Source organism: Barbatula barbatula, assembly GCF_947034865.1.
Source record: "Barbatula barbatula genome assembly, chromosome: 19".
Classification (NCBI taxonomy): Eukaryota; Metazoa; Chordata; class Actinopteri; order Cypriniformes; family Nemacheilidae; genus Barbatula; species Barbatula barbatula.
Window position 1 is genome coordinate 14443044 of NC_136782.1, and position 15424 is coordinate 14458467.

Consider the following 15424-nt stretch of genomic DNA (forward strand, 5'->3'; position numbering starts at 1 on the left):
AAAACCACAAGACGGGTGATAATTAAAAAATACAAGAAACCGCAACATCAAAGGGTTACCCTTTTTGTTGCCCATACTTGCACAATAAACATGGCCTGTCAATCAAGCTGAGGTCTTAAAGTGTTAAAAAACAGCAATAAGAGCTGATATAGGGACAAGGGTGGCTGGGCATCACTAAATAAAAGAATATAAATTCAAAAGTTAAAAAATAAATCTAGGTATCGTGAGGACTTTAGGACCCAGCTGATGCCCAACGTGGTGCCGCAGTCAACTGAACATACCCAGAAACGCATGAGTAGATTCTGTGTGAACTGACAGAAGGAAAATGTTTTTATAATTATACAATACACCAAGGTATTCATGCCTATAAACCTACAAATAACTGCAATTTCATACAGGAAGAAAGATGCAGTTGCAGCATAACATGCTGTATATTTTGAAAGAGTGTTTCGCCAATCCAAGCCATACCTGGAAAGGGTGAACAGAAATGGTTTTGTCTGCATTAACTGTGACCTAGTCGACAGGGAGTTCAAAGCAGCAGGATTGGGGTCTTGTTCCTGTACGCTGGCTGTCAGGACTAATCTGTTGAGTTACTGTGTCAAGCTGCTCTCATAGATATCTTTATAACATTTATAAAAAGATAGTGGACCTTTTATTTGCATTTACCTGCCTGACTTCTCCCTGTCTTAAAACTGCTTAATGCTACAGTACTCGCTGCAATTATTAGCGTTTCTGCATTTGCCTTTCCAAATTTTTGATTACGTGTTTCCAAAAATGTTACCCTTTTATAATTTATCGCCTCCAAATCTAGGGCATGCAAATGGTAAGCTTGCACGGCATGCACCCCGAGGACATGCAAACCTAAAGGAGCAGTTTTTTCTTTGAAGGCAGTCTCAGAAAAGTGTTGAAGGATGCCAATACTAAAACGAAGTGAGCTGTAAAATTGGCCCCTTTGGTTGCAGCAGGACCGGGGTGTGCCGGCCTGCCTTGAGCGAGGTGTGTTCAAGCTATAAATCATTCATTACAAAAACCTTTTACCGACAGTTCATTCGGTGAGCGCAACACGTGTCCGCCAGCGTTCAACCAGTAAGAACGCGGAAGCATGACGTTCTTGAGTGGGCCAGTAACTGATGACTCTGTCTGGCTGATCAATGACCAACATCAAGCTTTAAATTTAAATTAGACACGAAAGGAAAATTAGCTCTTTGCAAACTGTTCCTCGGGTGTCCTTAGGCATTGTGTTAGGCAGCCATTAAATAAAGCGGCACAAATTGAGGTTAGATGAATTGATGTCAAAGTGAATTGCCAATATTTAGGCCTGATATGAGCCGTTAACAAACGACAAACCCAGCTAACCAGCCACTCGAACAGATGAGTGCATTATCCCTTTTGAAGGCGGTTTACTGCAAAGCTGTCTTAAAGGACAAGAGCACATGTAATTCTGGCTGTCATTTTGCACAAGGCCAAGCGCTGGATGTAAAACTCAGCCTTCAGACGCCACAATGCAGAAGCATGCGATGCATTGGGTATAGTGAGTTATAGCAGGAAATAAAAGCCTCAATGCGACCCTTCCATTAATTATGCTTTACAGCAATGCACCAGAATTTATGCGGATCTGATGTTATATAGTGAGGGACAGCATTAGATGGGTGTGCCGAGTAGATTTAGTGCACGATTGAGTTATACGCAGCTGATATAAGAGCAAAGTGATAGACAGCGTCTCAAAAGCACAGATTCATAATTCACAGTGCATTGCTGTATAACACAAACACTGCAATAGAGCGGCAGACTGCTGTGGAAGACAAGGGGAATATTTGTATCACGTCAAGTCACGTCTGGTAATTCAGCTGACCCTTAAACGAAACAAAACCATACCTGCCTACCTGCTCCAAACAGAAGTAAATAGAATTAACATCTATTAAATATACATAATTAAAATTCATGTATTAAACAGCTGCGGCTCCGTCAGCTTCCCACCTCTGCATTTCGGTATCCTCCACCAACAAGGCATATTCATCTAGACACGCAGTAGCTGTTTGTTCATACTGTTTGTTCATAACTTCTTCACTTGAAAACTAACATCACCATTTAACTTCATTTGTCTCTTTAAATCTCTAACTTTGCATACACATTGACACATTTGCACAGAAATGGCCATTTTACGGCCTTGCTGCCACATAGTTTACAACAGAAACCACTTGTAACCGAAGGTTATTTCTAGTTTTTCATCACGTAATACAAATATCTACTCCATGTGTGTCATTCTCTCGCTTGCTTTTAGATTTGCATTCAGTAGCCCGTCCCTTAATCTTAGACATGTATTGGCATCTCAAACTTATTGGCTTGTTAAAGCCACTTTCGCTCACAATACCACAAGTTGAACGAAGCGCCAAGCGCTGCAAAAACATCTACAAAGAAACAGCCTATTTTAGTTCAGATAACATTTGGCAAGTCACTGGGTTTCCCTCATTGGTGAGCAGTGCCAACAATACCTCTGCTATATGAGTTTATCAAGCAGAGCACGATTGAGGTGGGACCGCACGGCTTAACACTTCAGTTCTCTCTGTGGAGATAAAGTCATGTACTCTATATACAGTAGACCATCCACTGTTATATGTTCCATTTCAATTCAATTTTCAATTCATATTTTATTTGTCATACACAGTACAGCATGAAGTTTACAACCACATAAAAAGTCAAATTAAGCGTAAAATTAAGCAATATATTCACTGTACTTTTAATGTCTTCGAAAGCCTTTTAAAATGTAATTAAAACTGAGCACAGTTCAATACAACAACATAAAAATATACATTTACACTGGGTGTATGGAGGCTAATGGGGCTATATTTCCTCGTGTTGTGTTCGTTTTACAGAATTAATTTTTTACTGGTGTATGTGATTTAAAACGTACATTTTGACTTTGCCAGGCAACTCAGTGTCATTACTAAATATAATAAGTGCTATTTTTTCTGACTTGCTACATAACTGAGTTTGAAATTTTCCGCTCATTTCAAGGAAACGCTTGAATTCTCAAATTGGCCACTTTGTAATCACTCTGCAAATAAATCAAACAATAAAAGAAAAAAGGCATTGTGTTTATTTAAGAGAGCCAAGGACAGTATAACTGGGTTCTTACTTTCCAAATCTAAAGTGATTGAGGGAAATTTGACTAGAATGGTCCTTGAAATGTGACTGTCAGAAAGGCACTTGTTCTGTAACAGCTTTCCAAATCAGACAGCAAACACACACTTACATTAACATCGACTTCTCCAGTGACTTAAATATTCTAAAATGTATCTAATCATATGAGCTACTAAGGGATCTGTACTGTACTGTACTGTTACCGACATTCTTCCAGGTATCTTTCTTTCTGTTTAGCAGAACAAAGACATTTACACAGGTTTATACAGAAGATCATGAGGGTGAATAATGAAAGAATTTTCCTTTTTGGGTCAACTATCCCTTTAAAATTTAATGTTTTTCCATTTTAGTAGAATATAAAAACCTTGCGTAGTCTCATAAATCGTCCCCAAAAGACTTTGTTCGGAGTATACTGGTAGGATATTTAAAGATAAACACACCCTTAGACTTTTAGCGCTTTAAGACCCTACACAACATCCACTACATTTTTGCCCGCCGTATACATTTCTAAGCACATTGTCAAAATTGGAGACTTAGAAATACGACAAATCAAACATGCTACAATAACGATGAGCCGTCTCATCCCTTCATTACTGTTGTCATTAATAAACCACAACAGAATCGTGACACTGTGACATCTTATTTAATAAATAACAACCAGCTCAAATCCCTTTCATGAAGGATTTGAGGCTCGGGAAGCATGCTGCTATTATGAATAGCAAATAAACAGCTTGTCACTTCATACAGAGATACTGTAAACAGTTGTTATGCTAGCATACTACTAACTAGCAAGCTCGGGTGAAGAAACAAATATACTGTAATAATGTCTGTGCGCTCTAATGACTGCCATTAATCATTGCATGAAACTAAGAGTAATCACCATATCAAACACATAGCACATGAATTATTGTAAATGCTAATGAAATCTGATTATTTTCTGTACAGTGTTGGTTTTTAAACACTAAGCCTTAATATTGGCTTGGATTACACTCTGTCCTGCTTTGCTTTCCAGGCAATTGGGTTTCACACACCACCAATGCGACCTAATGACACTGCGCTTCTTTATTTCCTCTTAACAGCCTGTAATATATAATACTGAGCTTGACATAATTAAAATAACACCCTTATCTTTAGCTTAAACACAACACTTGCAAGTCTATATAGGTCTTAAGTTGACCGGTGCTGCCAAAAATAAATAAATGAATGAGTCATCATCTACTCACTCTTGTGTTGATCAAACCTGCATGCTCATTCACTTCCATTATAACGAAAAGGCAGGTTTTGAAATGATAAAATAAGGAGTCATTTTCATATTTGGGTGAACCTTTAAGTCGGTCATTTGACAATAACCACGCGATGTAGTGATATACAACTCTTACGTTAAAAAAAACCCTAGTTTGGCTAAAATGTAAATAAGCTCCAAGTCTATTATTAACTTTTCTATTGTCTATTTACCCATGACAACAGTTAAACACGCACAAATAATGCCAGCAGTGTGTAAAAAGTCACTTGATTTCCCTTTGGCTTTGCAAACAAGGCTTGAACCAATCAATGTCGAGCTTTATTGCTTTGCCATTAGCTTGATTGTCAAACGGCGTGTGTATGTGTGAACGTCTGCCCAAAAACATTACATGAAAGTGCGCCGTTTATAGACTTGTTGCGAGCTAGGCAACAAACAGCCAAGTGTTTATCGGGGTCCTTAGAGAGAAACAGGAAATTGAGTTTATCCCGTGTAATGGTGGGCAGAGTCACGCAGGGAAACAGACGGTCCATTTCTCTCCTATTAGCAACCATGTGTTATTCATGAGGGCGAATTTAGTGTGAACTATGTTTCATTGATATTCCACAACACTTACTTCGTGCTGACTGTCTGGGGACCAAAGACATTCTGCTTTATGCCTTTATTTATAAATTTCGACACTTGGAGACTGCGCACCATGAAAAGGCACGGTGAACCACAGGGTCACAGGGTCAAGCGGAGAGAATGGTTGCAGACGGTTAATCAGTCTTGGCATAACAAGCCTTCAACAGTGTCTTTCGTAGAGTGAAAGAGGAGTGAGAAAATAAAGAATGAGAGAGAGTGAGTGAGCGAGAAGCAGTAGACGAAATGTTCTGGTTGAGATTGGCCAGTACGAGTAGCTCACAGTACATAAGACCATAGAAAATCTCTCAAAAGCCACACACAACAACATGGCTTCCATTGTTCAAGAGCTGTAATCCTTCTCCAACTCTTGGGAGCTGAGATTGATGTTACTGACACAATAAGACACTACAGAGGCACTATAGAGTGGTGGAAATCGTATTCATCTTATTCTGTGACTGGGGTTCATTGGCTATCATTCGTGAGCTCAGATGCAGATCTGCCCAAAAGCACTCACTGCAAGATCTTCAAGTAAAACCATTTGAAACACAAACACTGTTTATATACAATAGCACAGACTACACACGGCATTTTTACGCAGAATCTATTGTAGGCTGTACATGTCATCATATCTACACCAGATGCGACATAGATGATACGGGTGTCACGTCGCACCACATCCAGTGTGGACAAAATGTTTCATTATAGTGGGCTCTAATGCGTTTCTAATGTCTTTTTTCATGTCGCGTCACGCCCCGTGTAGACACAGTGTTAGAATCATAACTTCACAAATCATAACTGTTCTCCTTCTAAGTGACGTTACAATGAGCTATTTCTATTCGTTTTATTTTTAATATACAAAACATCCTGGTTTAATTCATTATGCTTTTCTAAGACCACCAAGGGAGTTTTTTTCATCTTAATTGATAAATAAATGGACTGTAGAATGATAAATAAATAAATGATTGAAGTATCGTTCGTGTGAAAGCGTTTATATATGGTGTACATATGGTTAACAAATAAGTCACACTGTGAGAGACAAAATCTGGCAATACCTATTCATAGCTTTTATATTTGCAGTTAATGACTGCCGCTTGCCCTTATGTTATCTCTTCTTCTCATTATTACCTCTCATCCTACTATTGCCCTTTGTCATTCACCAGAGCTCTAAAGATATTCCACATCTCCTATTCTCTCACTCGACTCGTCTCTAGATAAAGAAGGTGTAAATTGCTGTTTGTAAGGGATCCAAGGGGGCTGGATCAGGAAGGTGACAATGTTAGGCAGCAGATCTCTCTGGAGTTTGTTCAGTACTGCAAGGTAGGGCTGTGCAATTTATTGAAAATTAATCGTCAATTTTGGCCTTCATCAATTACAAAAACAAAATAATGTGCTGCATTCCATTTGGCAAGAATCCTCTCTTTTCTTGTAGTATAAATCATCAGGGAACACCTTTCCTTTACAGTGGTTCAGCAGTGCCATTTTTCAGTTAAATTCAGAGTTTAAAAGGTTTTTTTTCTAAGTTGTTTTAAAGGTTAATGAGTAATCGTGTTAAATAATCAGGATCTAAAAATTGGCCAAAATAATCGTGATTTTATCATAATCGAGCAGCCATACTTTTAATTTCATTTTTAATGCTCATACTCAGAAACCAAGCAGTTGACTTATAACTTGTGTACTTCATCTTTTGTGCAAGGAGTATGCATGATACTTCAATCTGCCAACAATCCAGAACCCCCTAGCAACTGCACAGCAACACCACGAAACACTCAGAACAGCTACAGTACTGTACCTGCATAGCAACACCCTGGTAACCAGTCAAAATACCGTCAATACAGTTGACTATAGTAAATACAAAATGTTTCATTTAGATCTGTTTATTAAGGAAATTGTTTATTTCATAGATTTAAGTTATGAATATGACACGGCATCGTGATGCTACTTGCTATCATGATACTTCAGCTAGTGATATTTCAATATGGTATTGTAATATATGCTTATCCCTAATCTGTTATGTAAAGTGCTGAGGGAGAATTCCATTATACACGATATGCAATGTTTAATACAAAGGGATTTGCAAACAGACGTAAACAGCCAGAGAGTGAGAGAAATAAAGGAAAATAGCTTAACTGCTCCACTAGCCAAACCTCAGTTGCTTGCCTTGTGTTTTCCCGTTTATTTGGTGGAAATCCCCAAAAGCTTAACGTTCCGTCTGCAATTCGTCACACTCTCTCTCTCATTCACTGTAGGGACAGGTGTCACACTAACAAAACATGGGGATGGAATGAAAAAATATCCTTTACCGAGCAGATGAGAGCAAACGTTATATTGGATTACTACAGATCTCATTATTTTAGATCTTTTCAACATTGAGGAATTTATTATGATCTATCGTGTGTGCTGTTCCTCTTTGCTAGATAATTCTCAAACTAAGAGTTGCATGTGTGGTTTATCTGAACATACAGCATTTCACAGGACTTTGCGAAGCAGCTATCGTCAGAAAGTTGGTGTAGGAAAAGACAGGGACCTCTAATCCTCTCTCTTCTGTGATATCAATGCATCTGCTCAATACCCTGAATAGACCTAAGCTCAGGGTTGCCAGATCTTCACGGAATAACAAGCAAACTGCTCGGACAATAATTTGCCCACCAAAATAAACATCTTTATGTCTTCATTTGTACATTCTATATAACATTTTAAATGAAACAAATTTAGACCAATTTGTAAATCTAAATCATCATTAGAAAGATACAGACAATGGTATATTGATATGTCCAGGTATCTATGAACATGGAAATTGTTTAATTTCATAAAACAAATTTACTATTACATACGCCTCCATACAACATACTTTACACATGGTTTAAATTCATTTTAATACAAAAAACTTGCTATGCTAAAATAAAATGTTCGCCATTTCCAGGCTCCTATCTGTCAAAGTCATTTTTCTAATAAACAAATTATATACATTTCTGTTCCAGGAAACAGTTTAGAGTAGCTAATATTACAAGAAAAACTCAATTTGTTACTGTTAATCTCACACATATGGAAAGACCCAAGGGGGAAGTTTGTGTTAGAATGGTGAGGCACAGTGGATGCTTATTTAGTTGTTTGGTAAGGACATATTTCATTTTGGCACACCGTCAGGACAAATGGGATTACACAGCCACTCAGGGAGCGAGACTCGCACGCAGGGAAGCCAGTCTGCTCCTGCGCTGTCATCAGACGCCCAGGGAATCATCACTAAAGGTCAACGGCATTTACTTCTGAATGCCACAGCTCAGACACATTTGGAGTTAAAAGCTATTCCAATAAATATCCGCTCATCTCCTGAAAACACGTAATTCCTGGCACTGTGTTTTCGAAGGCAGAAAGCTGCAGGATTACGGTGATGTTCAGAGGCAGCAGCGGTGAATCAATCTTGAGTGAATGACAGCAATGATGCGTTGAATTATGCATTTCTGAAAAGAGGGGCGGGGGAAAGCTGCCACTTGTGAGCAAATGGGGCTCTCATAATAGTGTAAAAATGTCTCCCTCTCTGCCATTCTGCGTGTAGATGAATTGGTGGATAAATTGCACAAAATGGCTTCAAGGAAGCTTGTCAGAAAGCAGCGGGGTATTGTATGCCTCTCATAGGCTTAACACAGGTTTAACTAAGCACTCAAGAGAACCTTTGCAGGCTCCCGGATCAGTTTCAGCAGGAGCAGGGTGAGCTCCGCTTATACACTCAAACAAGTAAAAAAGTTGTAAAAGCAGATTCTCACTGCTTCCCTGCAGCGCTTGTCCCTTAAACATGATATTGTTTCTTTCCAACATGGGCTTAGTTTCGTAGGTCAGAATCAACCTTGTTAAGAAAAAGAACAACTTAAGACTTAGCTGGTTGCAGTCATGTTTTGAGCCAGAAATCAGAGGTCAAATGAAACGATGTTATTATGTTGCTATATGATATTGATTACCTTCCAAGTGAGGTGTGAGTATTATCACTGAATGATGGTGTGGCTTGCATTTACCATTGAAACTGAGCTTGTGTGAGCATCATGAAGTTTGATCTATAAGAACGTGGTATCCTCTGACTAACAATAGCTCAACACATCCATGAATGGAAATATATACATTCTACCACATCCGTGGTATTAAAGAGATCACCACAAAAACGTATTTATTCAAAACCTGTGTTTGTGACTCTTTCTTCTGTAAGACACAAAAAAAGATATTTTGAGAAATGTCTTGGTGGTTTTATGTCCATACAATGGAGGTTAAGGGTGAAGTCAATGTTATTTGGTTACCAACGATCTTCAAAATATCTTCTTTTGTGCTCTGCACAACAGGCTTGTGAATGACATGAGGATGAGTAAATGATGACAGACGTTTCATCTTTAGGTGAACTGTGTACATTTGAGAAATAAATATATTTAAATATTGTAAAATATTATTACAAAATATCAGGACTTTGTAATGTCAGTACTTATATTTCTATAAAAAATAATATTTCCATTTTTTCTTTAAAGCGATAGTTCACCCAAAAATACAAATCCTCTCATTAATTACTCACATTCAAGTTCTGTTGAACACAAAATAAGATATTTTGAAGAATGTGGGACAGCAAACAGTTCTAGGGCAATTTTGACTACCATTGTAATTTTCCCTACTATGGTAGTCAATGTGGTCCAAGTTTGGTTACAAGCATTTGTCAAAATATCTTTCTCTGTGTTCAACTAAACAAAGAAATTTAGACAGATTTGGAACAACTAGAGAAAGAGAGAGAGTAATTCATGATGACAGATTTTTCATTTTTGGGTGAAATATCCCTTTATAAATAAATCTTACGTTATAAAATATATTCCATTACAACATAGAAACAATCGATCACGCAGAAAGATGATCATAGCAACAATATAAATTTACTAGTAACATTATGACTACTAATAATATGCTATTTTTCTATATTTAAGTTCAAAAATATGTCAGCTCACTTCAATCTAGCTCCAGTGTCTCTTATTGATTTATTGTTCTTCCAAGCAATGTTTTTGTTCTATGCTAATTTACATCAGTAAAATGTTAACACTATCTCTTTCTCTCTCTCTATTTTTTGCAGGCTGTGGGCTGGAGTTCCTACTGGTACTCTGTGGGTTGGAGTTTTCCTGGTCCTGCCCACGTCACTGCATATGCTACATGGCCCCCAGCACTGTCAGCTGCCAAGCCCACAACTTCCTGTCAGTCCCGGAAGGCATTCCTCCACATAGCGAACGCATCTTCCTTCAAAACAACAAGATACATCGACTGCTACGGGGACACTTTAGCCCTTCCACGGTCACTCTCTGGATCTACTCTAACAATATCACATATATTGAACCGTCCACCTTCCAAGGGTTCAACCTGCTGGAGGAACTCGACCTGGGAGACAATCGCTACCTGCGTTCGCTGTCTGCAGAAACCTTTCACGGGCTGGACCGGCTCCATGCCCTACATCTATACCGCTGTGGCCTCAGTGCACTGCCCAATAACATCTTCCAGGGTCTCCGCAACCTCCAGTATCTTTACCTGCAGGTGAGCCCATCATGTAGTGTACATTATAGTGCATTATGTTTTTTTTAATGTAATACAGTATATAACCACTGGTTTGTTTCTGTGTCTGAAGGACAACCATTTAGAGTATCTGCAAGACGATCTCTTTGCAGATTTACACAACCTAAGCCACCTGTTTCTCCATGGGAACCGGCTGTGGAGTCTGCACCAGAACACATTCAGAGGACTGGGGGCTTTAGACCGGCTGCTTCTTCACCACAACCAACTGCAGTGGGTCGACCGGCTGGCATTCCACGACCTGCGGAGACTCACTACGCTCTATTTGTTCAACAACTCCCTGACGGAACTCGCTGGAGAGTGTCTGTCTCAGCTGCCTGCCCTGGAGTATCTACGCCTCAACGATAACCCCTGGGAATGCGATTGTAAGGCTTTATCTTTGTGGGACTGGCTCAAAAAGTTTCGGGGTTCCACGTCGTTGGTGGGCTGCATGGCACCAGCAGAACTGGCAGGCAAGGATCTGAAGCAACTGAGGAAAGAGGACTTCCCCAATTGTTCTGGCTCCGAGTCCCTACACCAGAGTAAGACCAAGACTTGGGCAGGAACGGGTAAGGTCTCACTGAAACAAGAGCCCCATCCTGCCCAGCCTCCACACCGCCCCCACCAAAATGAACAATACCCATCCCCTCCCTCACCCCTGCCTCAGCCACCCCCTGCCATAAATGATGTACAGGCAGGACCAGAAAGTTCCCCACCTGCTCCAAGGCCCGGCCGCTCTCGGAACTGCACTCGCCAACGAGTCCGGGGCAGCAAGGAAAAAGGACCCAACGAGGTCCACACCTTAAAGGAAATGGCCGATAAGGAGTATTCCTCCCCAGATTTCACCGGGAAATATGACGAAACATCTTCAGATGGTTTGAACACCCGCAGAAAGCACAAATGCACACCCCGGACCTCTGTGCGTCCCCCCAGTGGGGTCCAACAGGCCACCAACAGGGGGAGCTCTTATCATCTGCCTCTTTTTTCCTCTAGTATTCTGGGACTGCTTATGCTTTTAAGCATCGCTCTCATTCTGCGCTGAACTGGATGCTGGGCCTTCATAGTATTACCAATACTCCAAAGTCCTCAGATCAGCTCTAGCTCCAACATTACCAGGCCTACTAACGTGTGTATGTTTAAGTTTGTGTGCGTACGTGTGAGTGATAATGTGTAACACATTGTATACGGAGCTTTGCCATTTGGACTGAAACAACTCAATGTATGGGTTGACGTACATGAAGAAAAGCAAAGCAAACTAAACTTGCTTGCACTGCCACTGTTGTTGTTCTTACGTTTCTCATTTCCTGTTGGTCTCTTCTCCCCTTCCAAATGAAAATGTATTTTAATGAAAGAAGGCACAGATAACCAAATAAACATGTAAAAAAGAATGTGCAATAGGGGACGCAAGCTTAATAAAGCTAAACAGATAGCAGAGATTGTGTTTAGAAAGCACAACGTCACCAATTTTCACTTAAAGTGATAGTTCACTCCAAAATTTTTACTTTCAACCAATTTCACCTTGTAAATTTACTCACCCTGATGTGATTTCATACCTGTATAAATTACTTTGTTCTGATGGACACAGAGAGAGAAAATTGGAAGAATGTTATCAATTTTCAGTTCTGTGACATCATTGACTACCATAGTAGGACATTTTTAAATGGTTGTCCAAGATGCCCCAGCACTGTTTGCTTTCCTAACTTCTTCAAAAAATGCCATTTTGTGTTCAACAGAACAAAAAAGATACAATATTTTTTTCCTACTATGGTAGTGAATGACTGAAAATTGCTACAATTCCTACAAATATCTTTCTTTGTATTTGGCAGAACAAAGACATTTATAAAGGTTTGAAACAACCTGCGGGTGAGTAAACGATGAAAGAACTTTCATTTTTGGGTGAACATTGCCTTTAACACCAAACATCAGATACAAAGGACACTGCTAATCCTACAAGTTACATTGTTCTCCGTTTTTATATCACATTGCCAAATAGTTTCCTAAAATCTCCTCTCATGAAGACTGTCATTCATCTTTAGAGTTAAAGACCTGCTTTCATTGTGCTGGTATATGGGAATATTATCTAACTCCTCTAAATGACCAAGCATCGTAAACAACTAAACAAAATTTTGTAAGCAGTGCTCCTAAACTGGAGAGCCAATATAAAAGCACATACATAATTGTTACCTCAATTGAAAAGTTAAGACCTAAATACCACCAATATTCACCTTTCCCTTTCATATATTCCTGCACTTGTGTTTCATATTTTCTTATTTTGCCCTAAGAAGTGGCTTCAGTTGAATTTTGGATTGTATTGTTTTATAACAGCACATAAAAAGCCAATGGTTATACTAGCTGCTATATTGTTTGTAGAAGCAAATGAGACCCATTTGAACTCATTAGCTTCAAAGAAACACAGTGTGTGCGTGTGTGTCCAGTATAAAAAGCTATGAAACATTAGAGTTGTGTTTTGTTTCTTGTCCTCTGTGTATGTTCGCTTTGTTCGGCTGTGAATCAGAGGATTTAGAAATGGACTTGTGATGTGGGCTTGGACTCTGGAGGGGGACACGGGTCTAATTGAAGTGAACTCCATTTTGACAAAGCGCCTTCAGCCTACAGTAAGCCCACCATTGAAAACACAGACACCTTTCTTTCTTAAAGAGGTCAAAAATATACTGTTTTAACAAGCCAGAGAAGAGAAAAGCTAAAAAAACAAAAACAAACTAAATGTATCTTTAAAAGACTTGTGGTGACATAAATAAATATAAAGACTTTTTGGAGCCATATAGGCCTGTTTGATTGCCTCTAGAGTGTCTGCTGTGAATCCACGGGAGGGACGATCACTTCACTGACATTGAGGACACTATAAGGATGGATGGCCGAAGAACTGTTTCTCCTGGTCTAAGACACACTTTGTACAAATAAGGAGAACTGTATCGTCACACTCTGCAATGGAAATATTAACCAGTACTATGACACTGACATCATTACTGACATTTTTTATTACAACAGGGTTTCTGAATCTCTGAAGAGCCTCTCTTCAGAACTCAATTATGATTTTTTTATGGTTATTATTTTACCTTTTCTTTCTTTCGATGGAATTTTTGTTTATATCTTGATTTGGTATGTCCACGGGGCATCGTTTTCTGACTAAACTGCACAAATACAATTTCCTCTCCTCCTGCCCTTTCTCTCCTGTCTCTTCTGTGTCTCTCCATCCTAGTAATTTGATGGTTTAACAAGTTGTTCTAAAAAAACAAGAAAAAACGTTTATAAAGATATTAAAATCTATATCTTCTTATGTTAAATGTGTTTGTTTTCATTCACTCTGTATATGTTTTGTTGGCAGGGGGAAGAACGCTGACCCATGTAAACCACTTACACATTCATTCAGTATACTTCGAAAGCAGTGTTAATATTTTTTACGCGGCCAACTACTTTTTTGGGGAATGGGGAAATCTGGGTTATTTTCAACCCAGCATTTTAGGTTGAAACAACCCAACGGCTGGGTTGAAAATAAGCCAAGCAATTGTTTTTTGAGTGAATATATCAGTATGAATATTAACAATCCTTATATTACAAAGTGATTATCAATGTTGTGTTAATATTTCACATATAACAGTGTAAATAATCCAGAACCTGATTAAAATATACAGTACAATAATTAGAAATTCCAAAATTTCCAAACTGTATGTGTGTGGGACACCCCCTAGTTTTAATGTTTACTGTCTATGGTCCTATATAATAGTGTTTTTTTTCAGATTAACTACCACCTTGGGAATAACTAGCACAACCTACTCTTGTTGTGCATTGCACCACCAGTGATATGACTACTACAGTTTGGAAACCAATCTATAAATGAATTCTATAACACTATGTTTGCTCCTCCGTTCTGTTTTTATGAATCACACTGTTGACCAGAGCTCCACTGGATCTAAAATAAACCCACATCTGTATGACAGTATAGCTTGAATTTACACGCAAACACACACACATAAACGGTACCACATAAGGAGTCACTACACAGTAATATATGCTCTTGATTACCCAGAATGCCCAGAAACACTGCCACACGCAAACACTATTAATTTAACAGATGAGAGTAATTCCATACCACAGGTGCTGCACTGGCTAACTTATTGATGTCTGTGTGCAATCAGCGAAACATGCAAAACTCATACAGCTAACCCTCTATAAATCAAATCCGAAGGGTTGCAAATTTATGAATGTGTCGCTGCAAATCTGGAGATTTTCAAGGTTATCATTAAGCTTTCTAATCGGCCTTTACAGCATAAATCCCATTTCCTCTCTTTCCCTCTCCTATACACCCACCGTGATGGAAATCGATTCCCGCGTTGGAGTGTAAATTACTTTTTTTCTTCTGTTCAATGAAAAGAGGGAAAAAGTTAGTTTTCTGCATGGTGGAAGACGCAAACAGCATTTGAATTGATGAGCATCTCTAACGTGATAACATGGTGGGTCTCGGCTCATTCTCTCTCTGGCGTGCAGGAGCTCATCTCACCCTCTCTCTCTCTCTTCGCGTAGATTTACATAATCCAGTGCATAAATAGACCTTTATGAGAGGCACAGGCATTTTCATTAATGAATGGAACTATAGAAAACTAAACACAATATTTAAAGGGTACATGTCATATGGCAGCAAGTTTTTCTCTTTTAAACTCACACAAGTGTCTAAAAAGTGGAAATGCATGTGTATTCAATATGAATACAGTATAATTCTGTATTCACATATATGAACTTAAATGCAACATTTCAAAATAACACAAAAATTGTTCATTATCATAAGTGTGACAAATATTTTCCCAATCATTTGTGAACAGCCTGAATTGGCTTCACAAGTAG

The 15424-nt window shown here is 38.9% G+C and overlaps 1 protein-coding gene across 1 annotated transcript in view; it reads left to right on the forward strand.

Annotated features, from left to right (window-relative positions):
• rtn4rl1b (reticulon 4 receptor-like 1b) overlaps positions 1-13866 on the forward strand; it is a 119045-nt gene extending 105179 nt beyond the window's left edge. The window contains exons 2-3 of the mRNA XM_079482258.1: positions 10098-10549; positions 10641-13866. Coding sequence (XP_079338384.1) covers positions 10098-10549; positions 10641-11606 — 1418 coding nt within the window. The 3' untranslated portion in view covers positions 11607-13866. The remainder of the gene's footprint in view (positions 1-10097; positions 10550-10640) is intronic.
• The last annotated feature ends 1558 nt before the right edge of the window (positions 13867-15424 follow it).